The 24,095-nt window shown below is 41.1% G+C and overlaps 4 protein-coding genes across 18 annotated transcripts in view; 3 read left to right on the top strand and 1 right to left on the bottom strand.

Moving 5' to 3' along the window:
• Positions 1-3,014, top strand: part of gpat2 (glycerol-3-phosphate acyltransferase 2, mitochondrial) — an 83,606-nt gene extending 80,592 nt beyond the window's left edge. For all 9 annotated transcript variants that reach the window (XM_035640932.2, XM_035640936.2, XM_035640931.2 and 6 more), the window contains 2 exons: positions 104-159; positions 2,485-3,014. In XM_035640932.2, the coding sequence (XP_035496825.1) occupies positions 104-159; positions 2,485-2,601 (173 nt within the window). In that variant the 3' untranslated portion in view covers positions 2,602-3,014. The remainder of the gene's footprint in view (positions 1-103; positions 160-2,484) is intronic.
• Positions 3,015-3,980: 966 nt separating this feature from the next.
• Positions 3,981-10,009, bottom strand: fahd2a (fumarylacetoacetate hydrolase domain containing 2A). 7 transcript variants are annotated; one of them, XM_035640513.2, is made up of 9 exons: positions 9,765-9,902; positions 8,974-9,055; positions 7,913-8,181; positions 6,652-6,868; positions 6,316-6,375; positions 6,048-6,210; positions 5,532-5,640; positions 5,095-5,182; positions 3,981-4,912 (listed from the first exon to the last, which is right to left on the bottom strand). In XM_035640513.2, exons 3-9 carry the CDS (start codon positions 8,179-8,181, stop codon positions 4,850-4,852), a joined length of 969 nt encoding a protein of 322 aa, XP_035496406.2. In that variant the 5' UTR covers positions 8,974-9,055; positions 9,765-9,902; the 3' UTR covers positions 3,981-4,849. The 7 variants fall into 7 exon arrangements, with proteins under 7 accessions (XP_035496406.2, XP_035496408.2, XP_035496412.2 ...); XM_035640515.2 differs by lacking the exon at positions 8,974-9,055 and having other exon boundaries at positions 9,888-10,009; XM_035640519.2 differs by lacking the exon at positions 8,974-9,055 and having other exon boundaries at positions 9,765-9,914.
• Positions 10,010-10,823: 814 nt separating this feature from the next.
• zgc:152830 (uncharacterized protein LOC767682 homolog) lies at positions 10,824-17,595 on the top strand. The gene is made up of 16 exons (XM_035640731.2): positions 10,824-10,990; positions 11,998-12,039; positions 12,139-12,229; positions 12,596-12,744; positions 12,832-12,940; positions 13,446-13,573; positions 13,667-13,766; positions 13,905-13,980; positions 14,090-14,175; positions 14,768-14,872; positions 15,169-15,244; positions 15,377-15,495; positions 15,825-15,908; positions 16,000-16,057; positions 16,756-16,937; positions 17,064-17,595. Exons 1-16 carry the CDS (start codon positions 10,839-10,841, stop codon positions 17,199-17,201), a joined length of 1,695 nt encoding a protein of 564 aa, XP_035496624.1. The 5' UTR covers positions 10,824-10,838; the 3' UTR covers positions 17,202-17,595.
• Positions 17,596-18,276: 681 nt separating this feature from the next.
• On the top strand, positions 18,277-22,129 carry pcna (proliferating cell nuclear antigen). Its single transcript, XM_035640562.2, has 6 exons — positions 18,277-18,717; positions 20,277-20,374; positions 20,483-20,550; positions 20,638-20,832; positions 21,356-21,479; positions 21,586-22,129. Exons 1-6 carry the CDS (start codon positions 18,497-18,499, stop codon positions 21,660-21,662), a joined length of 783 nt encoding a protein of 260 aa, XP_035496455.1. The 5' UTR covers positions 18,277-18,496; the 3' UTR covers positions 21,663-22,129.
• Positions 22,130-24,095: the final 1,966 nt, after the last annotated feature.

The following is a 24,095-nucleotide window of genomic DNA, read 5'->3' as shown; positions in this document are numbered from 1 at the left end:
CCCACTGGCAATGGCTTTGTCCTGTTATCCCGACCTGGTTTTTCTATATTGGATATCTGTCTGTTCTTTTGATTCGTGTGTGCCTTTGTGTTGTATCTCACAGAGAGCTGCTCAGAGGAGGCTGCACACACCGCAGTTAGAACACTAATAGACCTGGGGGTGAGTGACAGCCTCAATGCGTGCGTGCGTGCAACTGTTGCACTTGCGGTAGTTAACAGGAGATGTGTGCGTGCATAGAATTAAAGCTCGACTCAGGACTGAAAGTTTAGTCGCAGTCCAACTCCCTAAAAGTTGTTCTAACATGAATCTGTTCCCGGGTGAACCTGAATAGAAATCAAATCCCCCAAATGCTAACGATACATTATCAACAATATTCTTGACCCTCCATCTTCAGGGCATTGATTGGTTTGTAGACGGGCATGCGTCTGATCTTGGTGTGTGGCGGGAAGTAATCTTTCAGTTTGAATGGAGAACATTATGAAATGGGTAATTTTGTTGCCACTGTAATGTCATTATGGTATTATTAACCCAGCATCACCAACTTCAGGTGCAGTACTCTACTGTACGTCTTCGTCATTCAAACATTATATCGTCGTTATTTTTTTAATGCTGTCTCAACTTCCTGTAATTAGTCTGAAAGTCTGAACTATTCAAAAAAGCGAAATGCAAACGAACCAAACCATGGTTCAGAACGATCCGGACCAAAACCACTTCTTTTGTTCAGGCTAAATTTTGGTCCATTGGTCCAGACCAAAATAATAAAAGGTCTGGACCAAACAAGGTGGGTGTGAGAGCGGACCGAAACGTCGACAGGAACGTAATCGGATTTTGATGCAATAAGACAGGAACTTAGTCTGACCTGAGTCACTTCCAATCATGTTTGAGGCAGAAACTTCCTATGAGCAGGATTCACTGGGCCAAGGACGAAAGTAATTTAAAACCAGACATTGGAAAAGAGAAGCACAGTCAAGTTGAGGTGTCTTTACTGGGGCAAAATGATCTACATTTCATATTCAGGTCTTAAAGAAGAACGCTGGTGTTATTATGACCTATAATCCTATTATTGTCATCTATACCCCCTTCTTTTTTTTATAACTCCCACGTGACTTGTGTTTTCAAGTGTAGTGGAATAAAAAAAAAAAATTTAAAACATAAATTGTGTGTTATCCACATTAAGACATCTTTAAATGAAAACATAATTGGGATCTGTGATGTAGCTATGTACAATTTCTATGTGCATGTACTTTACTTTAATTCTTCCATTTCATGCTAATTTACATTTCCATTGCAAATATTCTGCTTTTTACTTCACTATGTGTATTTGACAACTTTTGTCACTAGTTACTTGGATGACAAAATTTATCAAAGAACATAAATGATCATCAACATAAAATAATCCGCTTATAATGTTAATTTGTTGTTACAGATGAATGAATAACAATGATACCTCACTCACCTTACTGTTGATAACTAATGTTTATTTTGCATCTGTGCTAAAGTAATGCAACGCTTTCACTTGTGATGAAAAACTTTCTACAATGACGTTTCGCTAATTTTAGTAAAGGGAAAGAATCTGAATACTTCCTGAGGTTATTCAAGTAAGGTTCGACATATTCCCCTTGCTTCGTGTTTACAGTGATGGATTATGAAGCTGTGGCAAATTTTCAAGTCTGTGAAATGTGTTTTTCATACAGTGAAAGAAAGGAGGCGGAAAATGGTTTGTTTTTCAGAGTTTTTCGGTACGAGCGACTTGTCATCCTCGTCTGCACCAATTCTGCAAACAGCAGAGTAATGAAAAGAAGAAGGGCGACCTCACCGATTGGCCCCAACTTCTAAACCGAGGAGAAGTGGAGGAAAAACACAGCTATTGCCGTGACGCTCACTCGTGAATCTTAAATTCTTAAAGCTCTCGCATTTTACCACTCAGGCTTTCGACTTTGTGAAGTAAGCAGTGTCTGCACCGATCCATCTCCATCAGTCTGTTGGTTGGGAATCGTTTGCAACGTTGACCTATATATGTTCAAAGATCTCATGAGGCGGTTAACTTTCATATTAAGGTTATCACTCAGGAATGGCTGTTATCTCACTTGTATTGACGATTTGACAGATCATTCCAGTTCCTGATGTCAAGATGACAAATCGAAGGGGATATTTGTTTCTGATGTTTATGCAACTGTAAAACAAGATAGAGGGACCGCGCAGTCTGAATCCTCCTCGTTATTTAAGACCTTGCAGAGTGAATAAGGTGGTTCAGTGTTACTGATGTAACAGCTTTGGTTTTGTTTTTCTTATTCAATTTTGAAGTGCTTCTGTTTTGAAGGGTCTTGCTTTTTATCTTTTTTATTACTCCAGCGTTGTTTTATTTGGCCTTGCACAAAAGGTACATCGCTAGAGATAAGAGAAACTGCACGCTCGCTCACGCTGTCCAAATAAAGGTTACTGAATAAAAAGTGTTTTTGATGGTGCTGTGTTTGTTTACTCCAGGTCCTTTCGGAGGAGCGTCAGAGGGAAGGCGTCTCCCTCGCCGTCAGTCCTTTGTTCCAGTTGTCAGAGAACAGGCAGAAGCTACACCGCTTCATCACACAGTACCTCTACAATTAATGTTTCACTGAGACGTGTGACTCAAGGCCTTGGCACGAATTGCAGTGTCTGAGCTCATCCTCTGTTAGTCAGAAGAACTTTGTGTGTTTCCGTGTTTAAAAAAAAAAAGAAAAGAAAAAAACTGCATGCTGAGCCGGGACGCTCGTGCCTTAAGGTTAATTGCATTTAGACTTTTCAGTGATGAGACATTGATTTTAAGTTTATCTTTAGCAATAGCATTAGCATAGATCCACAGGAGACGAGGATTATGAGGTCCCTGTAATCAGCTGTGAGGACTCACTGTAGGATGAGAAGCTCCACCTTGTTTATGTTGCAGTGACGGCTGCAGACGTTCTGTATGTTGTTTGGAAATGTTTTAGTTTTGATTGTGTGTCTCAAGTTGTTTTAGTCTAAATAAATACATTTTTATTTCATCTTGGGTTTCATGTTCCTTCCTGCACCTGCATGTGGATCAGTCTGTGCTGACAAGGGTTGGGGTTTAGTTTGACATTGAGCCGTTGACACCAAGTTGCGCTGAACGGGACAGATTTTTCTGACGGGTGTTGATGTTTGTTTGTACACAACATTCAGAGTGGCTGTAAAATATAGCTGCTGTTGATCTCCCACTTACTGGCTGTGAAACCCTACTGCCACCAAGTGTTGAACTGAGGGTACTGCACTGTTTACACACCGACTCCCACTACATACTGATTTTAAACAGGCTTTGAATGTGTTCACATTGGAGAAGTGAAGGAGTGCTTACACTCAAAACGGTCAGTTTGCATGTAAAAAGAATAATAATGGAATGAACAAAGCACCTGGAAACAGAATAGATATGGATGGTGGTGAAACAGCTCCAAGCACAAATAATACTGGTCATTAATCGGCAGTTGCATTTTAAAGTCAAAGATTAAATAATTCAGTTATTTCCTCTTTGTACAAAACTGGCACTTATATATTGATTTCTTATAAAATCTGAATTCTGCAAAGGTTTGTTTTGAATAAATTCTGTTCACTGTTAGTGTGGATGATATCAGAGCACCAGGATTCTGTCTGTGCGATACATGGAGTCACTGATGTACGTACTATTGCCTTGATACATATACTTATATACACTCATTCATTTGCCAATTTGAAATTTAATTCAAGTCCAGCTATTAATCCAGCTTTGATTAGGGTTAAAAAAAAGTGGTACTGTTGAAAGTGTTTCTAGTGTTTTGTTGTTTTTCAATGATAGTAGACTAAAGTGTCGAAGCTGCTCAGTTCAACAGCAGATAGTTTCATAAAAAGTGTTTATTAATAATTTGTTAGTTTTATCTTTTATGAACCTAATAAACTGGCAATTGTGTATTTCTATAATAATCCAGAGAAGTGAACAACAAAAATTGTAGACAAAAGTCTTAAAAGTCTAAACATTCTTTGTATTTCCACATCTACAAAGAAGCCTTGTTGCACATTGTGGAGAAAAGATAAAGGGGTTGGTAGTTTAATGCCGAGCTTCTTGTGTCCTCGAGCAAGACCTAGAATGCTGCTGCTTTAGGGAAAAAAATTCTTTGACAAACAAATGTAACTCCTCACGTTATCAGGTGAATCGACAGACAAATATAATTACCAGGTTTCACATCACGTCAGCGCTGTATCAAGAAATGTAAATGGGATTTCTGAAGATGGCAGGTACATGAATCAAAGCCAAGATCGAAGTCATTATATGGCGTTTTCTCTCAGGCAATTCAGTGGAGAAATATTGAAGACAGTATACTTATTATTAATTTCATTGAATTTTCCGCACCACTTGAAGTTTGTCTTTTCCGTGAGAATGTTTCTGTTCGATTTGAGTGAGAAGAAAAGTTTAACATGCGATTTATCATCGTGACCATTAAACGTGATTAGAAATATCTTTTCTTTTTCATATATTGGAATACGTCGGGAGTTTCAGTTTCTGCAGCGTGAGTGGGTGGCTGCGAACGAGGGTAATTCTACAGCAGCTGATGATTGTTGGGGGGGTTAGCTGCAAACACCACATTGAGTCACGTAATTACACTGTTCCATGTTCTAAAAATGATCACGTTTTCCTCCCTCGCCACGAGCGTAGCATCAGAAGCACAACACCCGTTTTGGACGTCGTCACAAAATCAAGCTGGATTAGTACAATAACTGTAAATAGTGATTCTTTGTGTAACCGATCAGTAAATACAGGTTATTTATTTAACGGCTGCAATTCATTCATTTGTGGACTGTTGGTGATCGCAGCAGCAGTTGTTGTCGGGGTTTAGACCACTTTGTTGATTATAGAGCCCAACTGGTCTATCTGACACTCCACAATGTCTCCTTTCTGTAAGAGGAAAAAAAACAGTTACAATACACCTTTACCATAATTATTATCTATGAAATTACAGTCATGGACACAACATAGAACAGGTACATTATACTGTAGATCTTTTTGGATGAAGTAAAAGTAAAGCTGGAGCTACAGACGAGTATGTCTACACTTGAACTTTTACCACATGAAGTCACCTTGAGAAAGACAGGCGGCTTTCTGAACACACCCACGCCTGGAGGAGTGCCCGTCAGGAACACGTCTCCTGGAGTCAATGTCACAAACCTGACGGAGGACGAGGGAAAGAACACCCAGATTCAGAGGCAGCAAAAATAAAGGGCTTCAAAAATTACTATGACTTGCTATTGACTGTAAAAAAAACTGGGGTGTTGGTCGATATCGGGGAATCTTTTCTCAACAATGTGCAAAACCGTTTGATTACTAATTTCAATTAGAGGAAAAAGTAACTTCCTTCAATTATCCTAGTGCATGTGCAGATCCTGTGACAAGTGCCGTGGGCCGCCATTATTACAGAAAGGCATTTCTTGGACATTTTTTTAAATGTGTAAATATGTGTATAAAGTTCCCGTGCACAGACGCCATCGTGTGCAGTGATGGCAAGTGGACGACGTACTTGGAGACCCAGGCGACCAGCGCCGCTGTCTTGAAGATCATCTGGTCCGTGTTGCTGCTCTGCACTGTGTCTCCGTTAACTAGGCAGCGGATTCCCAGGTTGTGAGGATCTGGAGGAGGAGGAGTGATACAAAAAAGAAATAGGACCAACAATTTTCCTTGTCCTGAATTTACACCTTGACTTCTATGACAACTCAAGACGGTAGTGGACAAAAATACACAGCGACAATTGTTGCACAGTAATGAGCAAATACAATACTGATAAAATAAAGACATAAAAAAAATAAGTAATACAAATTACTGGGCCAATGAAACCATAAAACAGTAGACATGATTCAACAACACATCTGTTCTTTGAAACTGGCAGGTTACTCATTCACAAACAATCAGTAATTATTAAACCCAGGTCTATTATTAAATCCACGTCTTCCATGAAAACGTGGATTTAAAAATCATAACTGTGATTCACACATTTCCTCTTTCTCTCTCCCTGCTGGGGGGCTTCTTGTCCCCTCACCTGTCACAGCGTCGGTGGTCACTAAGGCGGGTCCGAGAGGACAGAAGCTGTCGAACGTTTTTCCCAGCAGCCACTGCTTCCCGTTGCGTTTCATCTGCCAGTCACGCGCGCTGACGTCATTGGCCACAGTGAACCCGGCCACATAGGAGAGAGCGTCTTCCTCCTGAACAACAACAAGAGGAGTAGAAAATGGAGTCTGATTCGTGGATTCTCAAAGATGCGTCAGCCGGAGCATCACAGCGGCGCCGACATCAGAGGTGATACTCACCTTGATGTGTTTTCCTCTGCGTCCAATCACAAAGGCCAGCTCCACCTCCCAGTCCACCTCCTTCAGTCAGACAAAGGACCAAGTAGAGGCAAATAACAGCTTCACATTTTCACCAATTTCCCAGGGAATAATGTAGGGACTAATATCTATGAGTGTGTACAATGTGGTGTTGATCCAAATTAAAATCTGGATCAAGTGGACGTGGTTTCATAACAATTGACCTGTAGGGCCTTGATGAGTGACGTTCTAGTTTTATACATAGTTTTCATTCTCTCTTTAGAAACAGCTGAAGGTTTTGTTCTTTGAAGTAAATGACCTTTGCTTGCTCGCCCTCACCTGGCTCTCTGAGGGCAGTGCGATGTCGTCGTATGGCCCCGTGATGGCGCTGGGGAACTTGCTGAAGATGATGGGTTCTTCGGGGATCGGGGCGTTCTGCTCCAGACAGTGGTCGCGGTAATTCATACCCACACACACCACCTTCTCTGGGGCCGACACGGGAGACAGCAGTTGGATGTCCGATCGCTCCAACACACACCGACCGGACGCCAGGGCTCTGAGGAGGAAGAGGACAAAGGTGAGTTAGAAGGAATGTGATCTGGGACGAAAGAAGAGGAAGATTAAAATGATGTCGGTCTGTTGAAGATAAAGTTGTGAGAACAAAGAATAAAGAAGCTTCGAAAGATCCCATTAGGGAGATGATGTTTCACAAAGAAGATGATGATTTTAACAATTTAGGAAGATGATTGTTTATCTGGAACTGGTTATCTGGAAGTTATTCATTTAGACAGGGATGTTGGAGCAAAATGATGATTTAAATTTGAAGACGATAAAAAAAACAATAGGTTGTTGATTCAACAAGGGTGGTGATGATTTAAGATGATTCAAAAAGATAATTACAATTAATGACGAGGATGGGGACGTAGAATGAGAGGAAAACTTATTAGGCAAGTAAGTAGATTTAAGAGATGACATTTATTTGGAAACGCATGATTTAAGAAGTTGATGGTGACAGTGAAGATGATGTATTAAGAGGATTATGTTGAGGAGGAGGAAGAAAAGCATAATTATGGAAGATGATGATGACTGATGAGGAAAATTCAGAAAGAAGAAAAATGAACCAATGAAGAGACAAAGATATTTAGTAATAATGCTGCCAGTTTCTGTTATAGCAGGATTTAAAAGCTGGCATCAATAGATTCATTAGTGATTAATAATAATTTACTTACATTTTAAGGTTTCAAAGATATTTTTGGTCATGTGGCAACCATAGTCTGTATATTAACAGAAGAAGACTTGAATCTAGTGATTGAGACCATAAACTCCTCAGGGAAATATTGACTGACAAGTCAAGTGTGAATCAGCTGAATTCTCTTTTGCAACTAGTGGCGTCGCCCTCTGCTAGTCATTCCAGAGAATACAGGCTTCAGCCACTTCAGCACTGGCAGCCTTTTTTTAATAAGAAGGTAATGGTTCAAACTGTCTCACTAGTGATGTACCTGATCTATAAAAACATTAGCGATAGATGCATTCAACATTATTAAATCCATTACAGCCTATAAACTAATAATATGACTGAACGTCAGAATGTGTTCGACACCTCTGTGCACACTGCAGACCCTCATCTCCCAGCTCCAGCAGCTCTCTCACTGTCGAGGGCATGGAGGGGTCAAACGCCTTCAGGTCCACCACGCCGAGCCCTTCGCCCTGCTCCACTCCCACTCTGATGCCTCCTCCTCCGTCGCCATGGCGATGAAACTGCACAAGACGCATGGCTGCGCCGCTCAGGCCTCGCCGCTGTGGGCTCGCCGTTTGCCTTTGGGTGAGTAGACTTCTGAAGATGCTAAAGGAGCAGAGAGGAAGTCTCATCTGTCGAGGACAAAAAGAAATTAAAAGTGGAGATGAAATCTGACAGGTGGCGAGCAGGGAGAAAATAGAAACAAACAAACAACAAAAAGCAAATCAGATTCCCAAAGGATATCCTGAAGACTTGAAGTAGATTTTTTTAATTTTCTATTTTCACCCCAGTTTCAATCAATCAATTGTTAATTGTTGGTCTGTCCGATGTAATTAAAAAATAGAAAGTCCATTAACAGTTTCCAAAAGACCAAGGTACAACCTTCAGGTTACTTGTTTAATCCAAACAAACGTCTAAATCCACCAAGATATTTAATTTAAATTTGTATAAAATAGGAAAAAAGCAGCAAATTCTCATGTTAAAGTTGCTGAAAGTTGATCATTTTCCCATTATAGATTACAGATTGATTATTAATAAATTTCAGTGTATTACGGTTCTGTTTTAAATTTAACAACTTTCAACTAATGCTAATTTGTCCTGCTGTGAAATTACATGACCTTCACATGTCTTTATATGCCATAGAAGTTTGTTTTTTTTAAAAGAAGAAGAACAATGTTAACTGATCTTTTTCGAAAACCAGTTTGTAGAGAAGAAGCTGCCAAAACAAGCAGTCAAGTACTTTATGAACTTTACATGTACATTATGTAAGCAGACCTGCTGCTGCACCGTGTGAGCTGTTCATTTACAAAAATGACTCTCGTCATAGATTAAAACATCATTTCAAGAGGAATATCACCCTTGACCTAACCCCTTTGGTCTTGGAGACAATAAGTACGACTCTGAAATCAATCCTGTAACTTAACTGGAATTCCATGTAAAGATCTGAGAGTTGGACGTGTTGGAGATCAATCCGATCATGGAGCTCTGAGACGCTGTGTGGACTGACTAAAAAACAAACATAATTTGGTCTTCAACAGAATTAACGTACGTGAGTACTTGTATATGTAGAGGCGCGTGGAAGGTTGTCACAGGAGGAAGACGCAGTCAGGACGCATTCAGTGTCAGGTGGGAACTGTTGGACTTTGGTCTGTCCACTTGCTAACTGACCGTGGCCTCTGACCCGCTGACGTCACATGTCTAACACAACACCAGTGAGAGTCGAGACAACTCCGTTCACTCCAATGGACCTTTTTTTTTTTTCCTCCAGCATTGGCGGATCATGGGGCCTCTCAATAGTTCCCGGAAGTGAGCAGCAGCGCATTAGAGTAGCAGCAGAATGTGTCAATGGACCGTCTGTGTTTAAATAATCAGATTGTATATTATCAGCACATCTGAATCAAATCAACATGCGCATTAAAGCATTTTAGTGGATTATGATTTTTTTATGATTTTAAAAATAAAGGTATTGACTAACTACATAGAGTAACTACATAGGCATGTCGGTCTGCTATATTGTAAATCGATACATTTATTACTAGTTTAAAATGACTTTTTAATAAAAATCACAGTTCAGTCGTTCTGAATAATGGATTCCAATTGCCCGTCAAGAACTTCCGTAAACTATCTGAAGTCTGCATTTTGGACTTCCGTTGTCGCGACTCTCAAAACACCAACCCTGCAATAGTGATCGTCTGCAACATTCAGTGCCTCTTACTTCCGGGTGTCCTCCCATCGCACTGAGACTCTCGTTCTGTTCCTCAGGTTTAAAGACGATTTCGCTAAAAGTACTTTCAGTTTCTTGCCGTTTTGCTGTGACGCAGGTTGAAACGCGACTCACCTTCCGCTTCTGCACAGAAGACGCTACTTTTTTTAAACTGCTTCCGGGTTGAATTTGTAGTCCACGAGGTCAGACGTGTCACTGACGAGACAACCAACACTAATGTCAAAGTGTTCTTATAATTGTTATATAATGTTAGACGATACATAATATGCTACTTCATCCCTCCCAATGCTGTTTTTTATGTTTTTAATCAGTTTTAAGAAACTACAAATGCCGAGTGTGTCCTTCCAGGCGCCTTAATGCACAATGGGAATTTTGCAACTTCAACCACCTTACTCATCATGACTATGTTCCAAAACTTTAGTTGATCAAAATATCAATCAGATGCCTTACAACCCAACTAACCCCCGTGGTTACAGTCAGGGTCAGGGTCAGGGTTACCCCCACTAAACTAACCCCAGCATTACAAATAAAAGTTCTGTATCGTGTGTTCAAATATATATAGATATTTCCAGCAAAATGTATGAAAGTATTGAAAGTACTTGGCCCTTGTGACTGATAACTGAATCTACGCTCTTAGATTATTTAAGTTACTTTATCTGTGCATAAATGTTGTACTGTCGTGTGTTTTAGGTGCAGCTATTTTCAACTAGTTTATATATAGTTTATATTAAGGGTCAACAGATGAATCTTAGGAGTCACGAGACAAAAATTTGGAGAGAAAGAAAAGAAAAACATCTTGCTGCCAAAATCTGCATTAATGTTTTCGATTGTCTTCAGACCTCTGTACTGTATGTTTTGACCTATTTGGGACTCAAACTGTAAACTGAATGAAACAATGTGATAAGTTTAGATGTCGAAATGTCTCACTTATAGACATTATAGACAACTTATAGACTGAAACATGATGGAAAGGACCAAATAAATTCAACACCTTTTATTGTGGGTTGTTTTTTTCAGAATGAAGTTGCGTTTTACTCTCGGGATGGTTGTAAATTACGAGCCGGCATGAGGCCGCGAAGGCAGCACGAGTGCAACCATGTGACGTGTCATGTGATCGAGCGGAGCTTAGAGAACAGGGCAGGATCCGTTGTCACCGGCCACCGACGGTTTCTTTCAGCCTGGAGGCGCCGGACGACGAGGACCACGATGTGCACCCGGTGAGGGCAGCGGCGGGTTTCTAACCTGCAGCTTTACGCATGAGATACCGGAGACTTAGAGAGGTTATTGTTATGAATGCTTCTCCTCGCTGCTGTTTTAACAACGACCTCTCTTTATCCGGTTTAATGTCGTCATTCAATGTGTCTGCGATAGTGTTTCGTTTGTTTATTCGAGGTGGATTCATTTTCCACTTAAAGTGCCACACTGATTTATTTCCTTCTCTTTCATGTTACTCTGCTTTAGAGCGGCAACAGTCAACCGGTTAATCGACTACTAAATACATGTTGATAATCAATTAATCAGTTCAAGTCGTTTTTATATGAAGAAAAAAAGTCAAACGTCTCTGAATTTCAGCTTCAGTGTGAATATTTTCTGGTTCCTATGCTCCTCTGTGACAGTAAACTAAGTATCTTTGGTGTGTGGACGAAACAAACCATCATGTTTGGGGGAAACACGATCGACATTTTTCCCAATTTTGAGACATTTTATGGACCAATCGATTAATCGAAAAATAATCGACAGATTAATAGATTATGAAAATAGTCGTTAGTTGCAGTCCTACTTTTGCTTATTGTTTTCTTAATAGGTGTGGTGCCAGGAAAGTTTGATAAGTGTACAAATACTAGTTCATCCACTATTGCTCCCTGTGACCTTCTCACCCAGTACAAATTCTCAAGACTGTTTTCTGCAGTGAGACAGGAAATGAACCAGGTCACACTCTGACACTAGAGAAGATCTCAAAGGTCTTGCAGGTTTCTGCTCTTATCATTAACCTGCATTATAAAAAAATCAGACATTAGAGTCTTAATTGCACCATTCTGTCTGAGATAGCTTATACCGTGTCAGGCAATGCTGACGATGCATGTGAGGAAATAACTTGTGTTTTCTTTGTGTGTGTGTGTGTGTGTGTGTGTGTGTGTGTGTGTGTGTGTGTGTGTGTGTGTGTGTGTGTGTGTGTGTGTGTGTGTGTGTGTGTGTGTGTGTGTGTGTGTTGCTCTCTCTGCAGCGTCCAGCCCGTTGAGTGGACCACCGACCTAAAAAACCAGAAGTGAGTATCGAGGGGGGGAAATTCTGTGTTTCCTCTTTAGCCGTCGGTGCATCTTGTCAGACAGTTTGTGTTCGACGATGGTGTTTGTCTTCTCTCTAGCTTCGATGGCATCGTGTTGGTGACCCAGAGCCATGACACGCTGCCCTCCGAGCTCGAGTGTCTCAAAGCTCCTCTGCAGGACTACGGCTCTGTAAGTGTGTGTTCTTCTTCGACCTGCAGCCGCTCAACCTAAGAAAGAAAACTTCACCAGTACTTCCTGTCTCTTTTAAACCCAGAATATACAGACACTCAGCAAACACAGATTACTGCTAGTAATGGGTATATCAATAATAATATATGTTCTCATGGAGGACTGCAAGTCTTAAATGATCCAGTATAAATTGTTTAAACCCCGGTATTTATTTCTGTCTGTACAAATTGTTCAAAAGTCACATGATGTGTAAAATGCCAACATTGTTGGAATCAAGTTATTGAAAACCTTTGCTTCCAATTCCCTGAACTAGATGTTGTAGCTTTTGTTTTCTGGCGATACTTTATGGTGTTTCTGTCATTCCAGGTGGACAGCGGTCTGGGGGAGGAGGTGGTGATCCTCAAGGTCCCTGGTCTCCCTGGTAACCGGCTGGTGTTTGCCTCCACTGGCCCGGTAAACCGCGACTACGACGATGTCAGGCGCTTCAGCGATGCAGCAGTCAATGGCATCAAGCGGTCAGTTGGCGTCAGCAGAATGAGGGAACTGGGATTATACCTCTGGTCTCTTTTGCTATCCCACACATCCATGTCTCCTTAATCCAGGGCCTTGAAAGCTGGCATGCAGCGCCCCCTGCTGGTCTGCCCTCCACACAAGGACTACAAGAACAGCACCTTGGTGGCTGCACTCGGGGCCCTTCATGGTCTCTACATGGTGAGAAAAAGCTAAACCACCAGAGTTTAACATAAATGTGTCTACACATCGTACTTTATGTTCTTTGGTTGATCCGATTACAAGCGGAAAGTTAACTAGTCACAAGAAGTGCTGCTTCGCCAATACACTGCAAAAACACTTTTATAATGTCTTCTGTGGTGTGGAGTTTGAACAATGGGAGCATTGATTAGTCTGCTGATATCTCAGCCTCTGCTGCTTCAAATGAAGCAGATAAAATACATGTATCTTGTGATTCAGTCAAGTCCTTTGAGTACAGGTGTGATCCACTCACTTCAGTTTATAAACTGCAGTTTATCTGTGACAGCACTGAAGCAGAACAAACTTTGCAGTTTTCAGGAAAGTTAAATCTGATGCCTGGTGTGATGCCTCTCAACTAAAACCAAACACAATGCTTTGCTCTAAACAGACAAACATAAAACAATTCCCTAAATCTTGTGCTACTCACTTTTCATATTCTCTCTTCTCCACAAAAACAAAAAAAAAGCCTCTGGAAGTGAGGGAGGGGAACGTGAAAGCCTCTGACTGCAAGGTGTGTGTCCTGGGGCTGTGGGCTGCGGAAGAGAAGGAGGGACGGAGGCTGGTGCAGGTAGCTGATGCTCTGGAGAGCGGGAGGTAAGTCAAAATACTTTGTCTCATTTCCTGCTGAGAATTTAACACATATTGTTATTCCCTCACTCACCAGCTGGCCTGTTCTCCCTTCCTCAGGTTGGCATGTCGTGACATTGGCGGCTCTGACCCCGAGCGTATGGCTGCCCCCCGTGTGGCAGATTACGTCCGTGATCTCTTCAAAGACAGCCCAGTGCAGGTATCAGATGAGAAAGGAATAAGGAAGATGTTAAGAAATAATTTTAGTCATCATCCAGAACAGTTGTGTGGGTGTTTGTTTTTCAATGGAACCTGAAATCCCAGTTTAAATGATGTGTCTGTGTTTATTCACTTTCAGGTGGAAGTAATGAGCGACCTGAAGGTTCTGGAGAAAGAGTATCCCTGTCTGGCTGCCGTCAACCGCTGTGCCAGCAGTAAGAGAGCATATTATGTTTTTATCTATTTACGCCTATTCATGTGGCTGTGGACACAGAATTATTTGAACATGATTGCATACTCATTCATAGCTTCCTCCTCATGCAGGTGTACCCCGGCACCAGGCCAGAGTTGTCAAGCTGCAGTACTGTGGAGAGGGACCGATCCAGAAGACACTCATGTTGGTGGGGAAGGTGAGAGGGAACTGTCAGACTTGACCCCAAAATAAATAGAGTTGTACGTCTTATACTCACCAAAACCTCCCTTTTTTAAAAACGTGAACAATTCAGAACAAAACAACTAAAAGACCCATTAAACCTTTGTCAAACATCACCAAATAATCACTCTCACGAAGCTGAAATGAAAGTTCTGTGTAGCAATGAAATACTTAGGTAAATATTTGAATACTGGGGTAGTGTCTGGTGTTTAAATTTAAATTGATACCTGAGGGAGTAAACTGACAACAAGTAAAACTCAAAGAATTTTCATTTTGAAATTCCAAAAAAGTCAACCTGAATAGCAGGACATAATTCATTTTAAATGGATACTAATTGGTTAGTCAATCAACACAAATGGTTAATTAAAAAAAAAACTATTATAATTAAATTTGAAAAAGTCACTTTGTCATGAGGAGAAATTATAAAAATTATGTTTAACTGTTTTCTGATGTTCTGTCACAAAATACAATGAAATCCATAAATCGAAAAGAAAAAAATAATCAGAACATAATTAGATTATTGGTTACTAAATAAATCAATGTTTTGTTTCTTAACGTGCCGTTTCCAGGGCATCACCTACGACACTGGAGGAGCTGACATCAAGGCCGGTGGATTCATGGCTGGGATGCACAGGGACAAGTGTGGAGCTGCTGCCGTTGCCGGCTTCTTCCAGGTGAGTGACCTCCATTTGCACCGCGGTAACAAACCCCCGGGGGCTTTCAGTGGGCAGATAAAGACGCTGATCCGTTGGACCAAATCAAACCTTCAGGACTCGTGTCTTCAGATCAGCTCCAAGTGGCTCGGACCTGGATGTTGCTGAGTCATGATGACCAAAGAACATATTAGACCCAACAACCCTGATGTTTTTTCTTCATAAGAGCCCTTGTTTGAGACTTCACAATGTCCTCTAGTTGAAGCTGACTCAGTGTAGAATTCTGCCACTTACTTCCTGTCCCTCTTGCTCTCTAGATTTTGGCCAAGCTGAAGCCCAAACACTTGAAGGTTATTGGCTCGATGGCCATGGTGAGGAACAGCGTCGGTTCAGGTCAGTATAACCCACTCGTTCCTGTTTTTTTATGTTGCTGGATTAAATTGCTTAGTGAGATCTGTGTTGTAGTGTGTTCTCCCTCATGTGACTGTGTATGTGTGTTGTTGTTGTTGTTGTTTTTGATTTCAGACTGCTATGTGGCCGATGAGCTGGTGGTTTCCCGTGCTGGTCGTAGAGTGAGAGTGGGAAACACGGATGCTGAGGGGCGTATGGTGATGGTCGACCTGCTCTGTGAGATGAAGGAGAAGGTCAGAACATCTTATTATACTTACTTCTCAACTACAGTCTACATTCCAACACAAATTCAGTGTACATCCACAGGTATGTGGATAGACATCCACATACCTGAAACTTCCCTCCTCCACTTGCCATCCAAATTTAGATTCCTGGAAATCTCCTTCACAAATGACCATATTTACTATACATGTATCAACTGTGTTGTTTCTAAGACGTTGTAGATATTCTGAACTCAAGTAACAAGCGAGGATAAGGTCAGAACACCACTGGCCAAGAACTGGATTTTGTCCTTTGCCAAGAAGATCCCTTCTCCTTTTGACCATGTCCTCTGTTTCTGCAGGCAGTACGTGAGACTTCTCCCCAGCTGTTCACTATTGCAACTCTGACTGGTCATGCCATCAGAGCCATGGGACCCAACTACTCTGTGAGTGGTGTTCAATCGCAGGTTGACATGTAAAAAAAAATAAATGTTTTAAATTCACTGATGATGTTCACTTTCAAATTTCTCGGTGTAGATCATCATGGATAATGGTCCAGCACATCGTGGTGGAAATGCTGCTCAGTGGCAGAAAGGTGAATAAATAACATGGATGAATTTGAGTTTGAAAGTAAATGTTCTTGAATCAAGGTTCACATACCAGTTTTTTAGAACTTTCAACCACATGTGATGTTCATAACCAGTCTATTGAAATGTCTCAGAGGAGAGTTAGTTCACTTTTCAAACATTGTGGATTTTTTTAAATAGGGATTTGTTTTACGTAAACCATCGTCTGTTGAAGGAAATATATATTTTGTTAAATTGCATGAATCCATGAAAATATACTGGGAACAACTGAGTCCAAAAAAAAAATGTATTAACATTAGTCTACTAACAAATGATAAATGCAAAGACTGATGAATGCAAAAAGTGGGAAAACAGTGAAAATCAGTAGCAATATTATGAAAAGGGCAATGGTAGGAAAAAATATGTTAAGGCCATGTATTGTAGGGCTATACAACAATACTATATATATATATATATATATATATATATATATATATATATATACACACACACACACACATATGTCTATGAATACAATTTAAGACTCATGATTTCATCGTGACATGATTCCAGATGTGAGCAGGAGAAAAGAAGGAATGACTTTGCACAGATGCCGCAAATGTGACTGTATGAAATGCTGTTACTGAATCAGTCACAGCGCAGTTTGCTTCATAGATATTTTCCCTGTCACAAACTCACACTTGGTCTTCGCTATATTTCCCTGCAGCTGGAGAGGTGTTGGGCGACGTGTTCGAGGTGTCCAGCATCAGGCGAGAGGACTACGATTTCCACAAGGGCAAATCTGAGTACGAGGATATTCTGCAGTGCAACAACCTGCCGTCCTCGGCGACACCTCGAGGACATCAGACCCCCGCCGCTTTCCTCATCATGGCCTCTGGGCTCGACAAGGTGTGCACACATCATCAGAATAAGATTTTATTTATCTATACATATGATAAATATGATAAATATAATATGGAAGAAGTGCAGTGATTAACTTCTTTTATTCCTTTCTGTCCCGAATGTCCAATGCAGTACGGTGTGGACTCGAACACACCTCTGCCATACTCCCACGTTGACATTGCTGGATCCAGTGGCCCTTTCCCTGGGGTGCCAACTGGAGCCCCCATCCTTGCCATGGCAACCAACTACATCCTGTCTGAAGGTCTCTAAACAGATGACCCGAGTATAAAAAAGACTACGGTCTCTGCACTTAATCCAAACACAACTGTAAATGTCCAAATATAAACAAAATTCCTGCCACAACATGAAATGCAAAATGTGCAATTTTTCATGACTTTCCTTAATACCTCAGATGAATTTTTCTGCAAGAATGTTCTCTGTTTTCTGAGATGTTGTGACCTGTCTGCACCAAGTGTGAAATGACCCTGTTCTCAAGTGGCCTGAATCAATATATACTCAGGGGTTGAATGGCAGTATAAAAGTGTTCTCCTTTTTTATGTGCTTCTGTACCTGTGCAACAAACCTTGGACAAGATTGTGTGATATATGACGGTGTGCCAGTCTGACCGAATAATAATGGACAATAAAACTAATTTAGAAACTCATTGTCTTCTTTCCGTGTAACTTATTTTAGCGCAGGTTATACATATTTGTGCAATTATTACAGAGAAGCACAGCTTTTTATCAAGTCCTAAATTGACAGAACAGATGAGCCAAAATGGTGATAACTCTTATGCAATTTCCTTAATGGTACATTAATCATTTAAAGTACACACATTTTATTAATAATTATAATACATTTTATTTAATGGAGCTTCTCATTGCACTCAAGGTCACCTTACAGTAATAAATAAACAATGAAGTATTAATAAAACTAACCCTATCAGCACAAGTTAAGATTAACGTTTATATAACAATTGTCATACAAGTGAAAGGTTTTCATAAAATGTGCCATCATACTCTAACGTCCATAAAAAATATTTTTTTAGTCATATTAAATTGTGACACTTATATAATTATTGAGAATTTCCATTTTATACTTATGCCCCACTACATATTAAATTGTAGATGATGTCAATTTTCTAAAGAACAATGCGTAAAAACGTTTAGGCTTAAAATAGAATGAAAAAGAAAGAATATACAATTGGTGAAATTGATGTATCCAGATTCTTTGTTTGCATAAACGTCCTCTCCATCATGGCCGAAATCCGCGTCCGGTCGTTTTAGCGCGTCGCACCGCCGGAACAAGGAAGCGGAAATGACGAAAAGACGCTGAACCATTAAATACTGGCGTTAGCGCGCGCTCGGAGCTCAAACCTTTCCCTCTTCTGTGAGAGTGTCGTCTGCTTCCTTGCTCCTCCGCCTGCCGACAACACACAAAGACTGGACTTCTGACGGAACTCGCCTCTCACACGCTCGGCGACAGCTTGTAGCCTGTAGCTCAAAGCAACACAACTCCTCTTCTGAACTCTACGTAGACACCAACAAGAAACTCCCACAGCAACCATGTTTGAGGCTCGACTGGTGCAGGGCTCCATCCTGAAGAAGGTGCTGGAGGCGCTGAAGGACCTGATCACGGAGGCCTGCTGGGACGTCAGCTCGTCCGGCATCTCCCTGCAGAGCATGGACTCGTCCCACGTCTCCCTGGTGCAGCTCACCCTGCGGCACGACGGCTTCGACTCGTACCGCTGCGACAGGAACCTCGCGATGGGAGTCAACCTCAGCAGGTGGAGCGAACATTCTCTCTCTTGTCCCCGCGTTCGCTTGTTGTTTGACTCCCGCTCGGTTACGTTTTATTGTTTTTATTTTTTTATTGTGCGCGTGTGGTAGAGATGAAGCTGACTTAACAAGTTTGACAGGTCGACTTGTCAAAGTTCGTTGTCAAAATCGGCGTCAATGTACTTGTGGTTCGGTTTGTGCGTGTGAGGGGGTTTTGTGCATCTAATACTAAACTTTACTCAAGGTCCAGCGGTTGAAGTCTTTTGTTAGTTGAACTTTACAGTCTGTGTGATGAATGAGGCTTACAAAGAAGGCAGCCATCTTGGATGTGTTGCCCGGGCATGTTTCTTTTATTCCACTGAGCTTTCACCAGTTAACTCTTCACTGTCAGTTTTAAACTACACCGGTTCACACACTGAACAAATATACACGTCCGCGGGTCACCGTGGAGATTTTCTCCTGGGTTTTATACTTTTGCATTTGGCGCAGTTTCGGGGTACAGTGTGATGACGCAGCGACGTCATTTGAGCGCCAAATTCTCTGTAGCGAGGGTTGGCGGGAATTTTTTGTTTAACCCGGGAACTTCCACTTCCGCCCGTGCCCCTCTTCCCTCGCTCACATTACACCGGTCGCCGGATAGAACTTTTTGACGTCATCAGATGTTATAGCGCGAGTTTACACAATGCATTTCTTTAAAATCTCAAATGATTTTAGTTAGTAAGAATCGTTTTTTTAAGCATAAAGTTAACACAATGTAAAATATTCGGATTACTGCTTTTAAACAAAGGCGGCAACTAACAATTACTTTCATAATTAACTGTCCTGCTTAGCGATGATGTGTTAAATTATCATATTTGAGATGGCGTAATTATCCAGTTTTGGCATTTTTGCTGTATGACTCGAGGCTGTTGTCCAATTATTAAATGGTTTCGATTAATCATCGCAGCTCTGTGGGCAATTATAGTTTTGCATATTGGACATTTTTAGGCAAACGGTCACATAAGACTAAACCAAGGATTTAATTTAAAATGGTTATGTAATTCATCAAGAATAAAAATCAACCAAACTTATTTTCCTTTTTATGAAAATGCTTAAAATCAACAAAGTCCATGTTTCAAAAGTTCCTGGTGTGATCAGAGCTCAGTTAACATGTGGTTTAAGGTATTTCTCAAACAGTAAAACTAGTGTCTGTATAAGAGTTCTGTGCGCAGGGACACTGATCTGTGAACAATGATTACAACTCCAATTTGTAATCTGATTTCAAAAGATATTATTTAATGCCCATCACACGTTTGCCGTCAAAAAACCAAACAGTCAAAGAAGCAGAGTGAAATCATGAACTGTATAACACAGAAGTAGCAGGTTCGCATTTGAGAGAATAGAAACAGAATGATTGACATTTTTTTTTCACAGATATTTAATCAACCGTCAAAAATTGTTTGTCAATTTGTCAAGGCCTGGTCTGGTAGTTTACTTTGATGTACAATCGAAGTGTTACTTTGCCACATATATAAAACATACAGCCTTGTAACCAACTATTTTTTGTTTTTTTGTCAATCCCATCCAGTATGTCGAAAATCCTGAAGTGTGCCGGAAACGAGGACATCATCACCCTGAGAGCAGAAGACAACGCAGACACACTCGCCCTCGTGTTTGAGACTCTCAGTAAGTTTTTAACTCACTGACACTGGCGGCAACATGAAATCAGCTCGACAGATCTTGTTGAGCTGTGTTTACTCCGCATCGTCTTATTCATCACTTGTCATTTTACAGACCAGGAGAAAGTCTCAGATTACGAGATGAAGTTGATGGACCTGGATGTGGAGCAGCTTGGTATTCCAGTAAGTCACCTGTTGTCCATTTGTGTCCCAACTCGCTCTAAATGCGAGACTGTTCCTGACCTTTCCCCCGACCGTCTCTTCTTCCAGGAGCAGGAGTACAGCTGCGTGGTGAAGATGCCCTCTGGGGAGTTCGCCCGCATCTGCCGTGACCTGTCCCAGATCGGCGACGCCGTCATGATCTCCTGCGCCAAGGACGGAGTCAAGTTTTCCGCTTCGGGAGAGCTGGGAACCGGAAACGTCAAGCTGTCCCAGACCAGCAACGTAGACAAAGAGGAGGAGGCGGTGAGCATTAATAATGGATCGGAATAATGTGAACAGAAAATTATGTAAATCCAAGGTTGACTCTGACAGAAATATTCAGCAACCACGTTTAAGGGATCCTTAATTTGAATAATTTTTTATTAACTCTATACTCCTGGCTTGTGTAATGCACCGACTGCTTAATAGATGCTGATGGTTCTTTTTCTCTGCTTTGTTTTTTTGACATTTGATCAGATGACACCAACATTTATTGACATCCACCCATGCACTGCAAATTTACAATTGCCACTTTCAGAATTCTATCCTAATTATTTCGAAAAAATAATTAAAAGCTGCACTTTGGAGCTGAAACACTTGATTCTTCAGTTTACGGTTGATTAATCTGCAGCTGTTAATTGTCATTCATTAGTTCCAGTGTTGACAGTCTATAAATGTCTGGGTTTAAACAGCTGGTAGAGCGCTACTTGAAAGTAACTATTGAAAATAACTGGTTATGATGGCACATGTTGTGGTTTTGACACTCCCTTCACCATTTTGTTTGTAGGTCACCATTGAGATGAATGAGCCCGTCCAGCTCATCTTTGCCCTCAACTACCTGAACTTCTTCACCAAGGCCACGCCGCTGTCGAAGACCGTGACCCTCAGCATGTCGGCGGACATCCCACTCGGTGAGAGCATCCGTCCTTCTCTTCTCAAATCACTCTCTTCATTTGGATTCTCAACACTCCTGCAGAGTTATTATGGCCCTAACATGATTTTTTTTTTTTCCTACAGTGGTGGAGTACAAGATTGCCGACATGGGGCACGTCAAATACTACCTTGCACCGAAGATTGACGAAGAGGCTTCCTAAGTTGTTTCTTAAAAGCCCCCAAAAAAGGGAGAATGGAGAAAAGCAGGCGACTGGGACTTGTTCTGAGTGGTTGAAGGGCTGAAGTGATGAGTCATGGTGCATGATAATTCTGAGCTTTCTGAAGCTCCTCCTGTCTAATTCACAGCAGGGGGTGCAGTGTCAACTTTTCTTACCAGTCAGCTGTCTGCCGTATGAATGATGCCATCTGTGATGTGATGGAGCTTCAGTGGTTCAGAGCGGCTGCTTGTGCTCCGGTGTGAATTCAGCACTTGCTCACTCCAACATTGTGCCCTTCTCTCTATTTCTGCCCATTTTGGAGGGGAAGCAGATTTCAAGTGTCCCATTGCTCTCCTTGTAGATAACACATTTGTAAATACTTTCTGTGGTTTTGCACTGTCAAATCCACCCCAAATGTTTTTGTATTCATTGATTCAGTCCAAAATAAATAATTCACGTTGTTTCCAATATCCATTTGTATCTGAGTGGGAGTCTCATCATGTGGTTTAAACAATCTGACCGACTGAATTTAGTAGACTGGTCACATGTCGCCTCCTGGACTCAGTGTACATTTGAAAGCAGGGTTGATGATTCTGCACTGAATCTGGAATCCCTTGTCAAACCTACAGGGGAAAGGCCAATATCTGAATGAAGATGAGGTTAATAAATCACTCACTGTTTTCATGTTGATTTAATGAGCTGGGAATATTGAGTTTTCTATTCCCCCTTGCCAAATTTGACCGTCTTTTTAAAGATTATAGGCCACATTGTGGAATGGGGGAGTGGTTTATTTAAAATGTATTATTCTCAAGGGCCCTATTGTGTAACTTGCGCCAATATTCAATAATAATGGAAAGTTGGAAGTTTGGTCTTGAGCCTCATTGGGTGATGTTGCTTGCTTTTATCTAATGTGCAAAAGGACTATTGCCTTTTATAGCCTATGGTGCTTTTTGACTGAGAATTTAGCCTGATGAAAATAAGATTGTTCTTTTTATTCGTCCCACACTGGGGATCTGTTCCGTATTACAGTAGCACCGGTTGTATTGAAATGGAATAAACATCAGTATAAATGCTAGAAAATATCAAAATAGAAATGAAGAGAGAACTGAAGCCGTTTGTAAAGTTGACGCAGTTCCAGCGGCAGCCAGCAGGTGGTGTTCTTTTAAAATTTATTTTTAAGAGAACACCACTGTTAACACTCACCTGACATGTCCCATTTGAGGAATAATTTATTCTGGGAAGGAACTTCTCATTTCCACTGGGTCAATTTCCCCACAAGGATGAAAAGTTTAACAAATGAATCTAGATGTGGATTTATTTAGTGCTCCTGGACGGAAAGCCCTCTCTCGATCAAATTGATAATCTCTTTGTACTTGCCCGACTGAAGTTTTGGGGCATTTCATTCGCTGTTGCCTCGGTTATTCAACCAGATGATAGAGATGGTGGGGATTTTGACTTCTCCGAACTCAGTTGTACAAAACAGTTACATCACAGAAGTCATCTGGGCCCTTAGAGTCTGGCAGGTTCAGGTCAGTGGACAAAGTTGAAATAAAATGTGATGAATATTGAGGGAATTCATTTCAAATCCAGGCAGAGACGCACCAGTGTGTCCGTCCAGTTGTTCACTGTGTGGTGGTGCAGTAGGTGACGTGGACTCAGACCGTTTTAATCCTTCATGAAGCTTTAATCTGACTGACTGTTACATCTGGCTCTAATCTGAATTCAACATGTCTACTGTACACAGAGCCGAGTTATGTGACATGAGCAGAAATCTGCAGGTGCTGTGTTACTAAACAACAGTCCCGAATCTTCGTTAGTACAAATGTGAGGTACTTTACACCTTCACTGCACCACAGGGGAAATATTCCTATATTCCACCCAGCTACAAAAATTTTTCAATAAGTAATGATCATTTTCATTAACGTTTTCAATGCAGGACTTTTGCCTGCTTAGGCTAAGTGAGTATTCTACTGGTTTATGTTAGTAATTTTACTTCACTAGGAATGAAGTAGAGCAACCATGTGATAAATAATGAGTGTTGGTGGACAGATTTGTTATCTTTGGTTTCCAGTCTTTGTTCTCGGCGAAGATAAAACAGACTGGCAAAAAAAAAGTGACTGTTGCTTCCAAAATGTGTTTCATGTGTGCTTCCATGTCGTGGAACATTTTTAACTTTAAGATTCAGACCTTTAACCTCCCACCCCTTCGTTTTAGGTTTGTCCGTGAAACATGCCGATGTAACATGGCTGACTCTTTAGAAAACGACCCGCGCTCGATGCGGATCTTTCCAAGGTAACGGAAACTCTACAGTTAGTTTCAGGTGAATGTCCACTTATTGAACAGATTGTGTCTGAGACAGTTACAATTATTTTGGAAAAATATTCCAAGTTAGAAATGAGTCATAGGGATCAACTTCAACCACATTTTTATTTTACT

Source organism: Scophthalmus maximus, chromosome 19 (genome assembly GCF_022379125.1).
Source record: "Scophthalmus maximus strain ysfricsl-2021 chromosome 19, ASM2237912v1, whole genome shotgun sequence".
NCBI classification, from domain to species: Eukaryota; Metazoa; Chordata; class Actinopteri; order Pleuronectiformes; family Scophthalmidae; genus Scophthalmus; species Scophthalmus maximus.
The sequence above is the reverse complement of the archived record's forward strand: the minus strand, read 5'-3'. Positions and strand labels throughout refer to the sequence as shown.

Bases quoted from the DNA above. Each gene is read 5' to 3' on its own strand.
- pcna (XM_035640562.2), top strand. From the start codon at position 18,497: ATGTTTGAGGCTCGACTGGTGCAGGGCTCCATCCTGAAGAAGGTGCTG. The intron at 20,375-20,482 runs GTAAGTTTTTAA...GTCATTTTACAG, and splicing joins CCTCGTGTTTGAGACTCTCA to ACCAGGAGAAAGTCTCAGAT. The intron at 20,551-20,637 runs GTAAGTCACCTG...CTCTTCTTCCAG, and splicing joins TGGAGCAGCTTGGTATTCCA to GAGCAGGAGTACAGCTGCGT.
- zgc:152830 (XM_035640731.2), top strand. From the start codon at position 10,839: ATGAGGCCGCGAAGGCAGCACGAGTGCAACCATGTGACGTGTCATGTG. The intron at 13,981-14,089 runs GTAAGAGAGCAT...CTCCTCATGCAG, and splicing joins CGTCAACCGCTGTGCCAGCA to GTGTACCCCGGCACCAGGCC. The intron at 14,176-14,767 runs GTGAGAGGGAAC...TGCCGTTTCCAG, and splicing joins CACTCATGTTGGTGGGGAAG to GGCATCACCTACGACACTGG.
- fahd2a (XM_035640519.2), bottom strand. The intron at 5,641-6,047 runs GTGAGGGGACAA...CTCCTCCTCCAG, and splicing joins GACCACCGACGCTGTGACAG to ATCCTCACAACCTGGGAATC. The intron at 4,913-5,094 runs GTGACTTCATGT...TTCCTCTTACAG, and splicing joins AGCCGCCTGTCTTTCTCAAG to AAAGGAGACATTGTGGAGTG.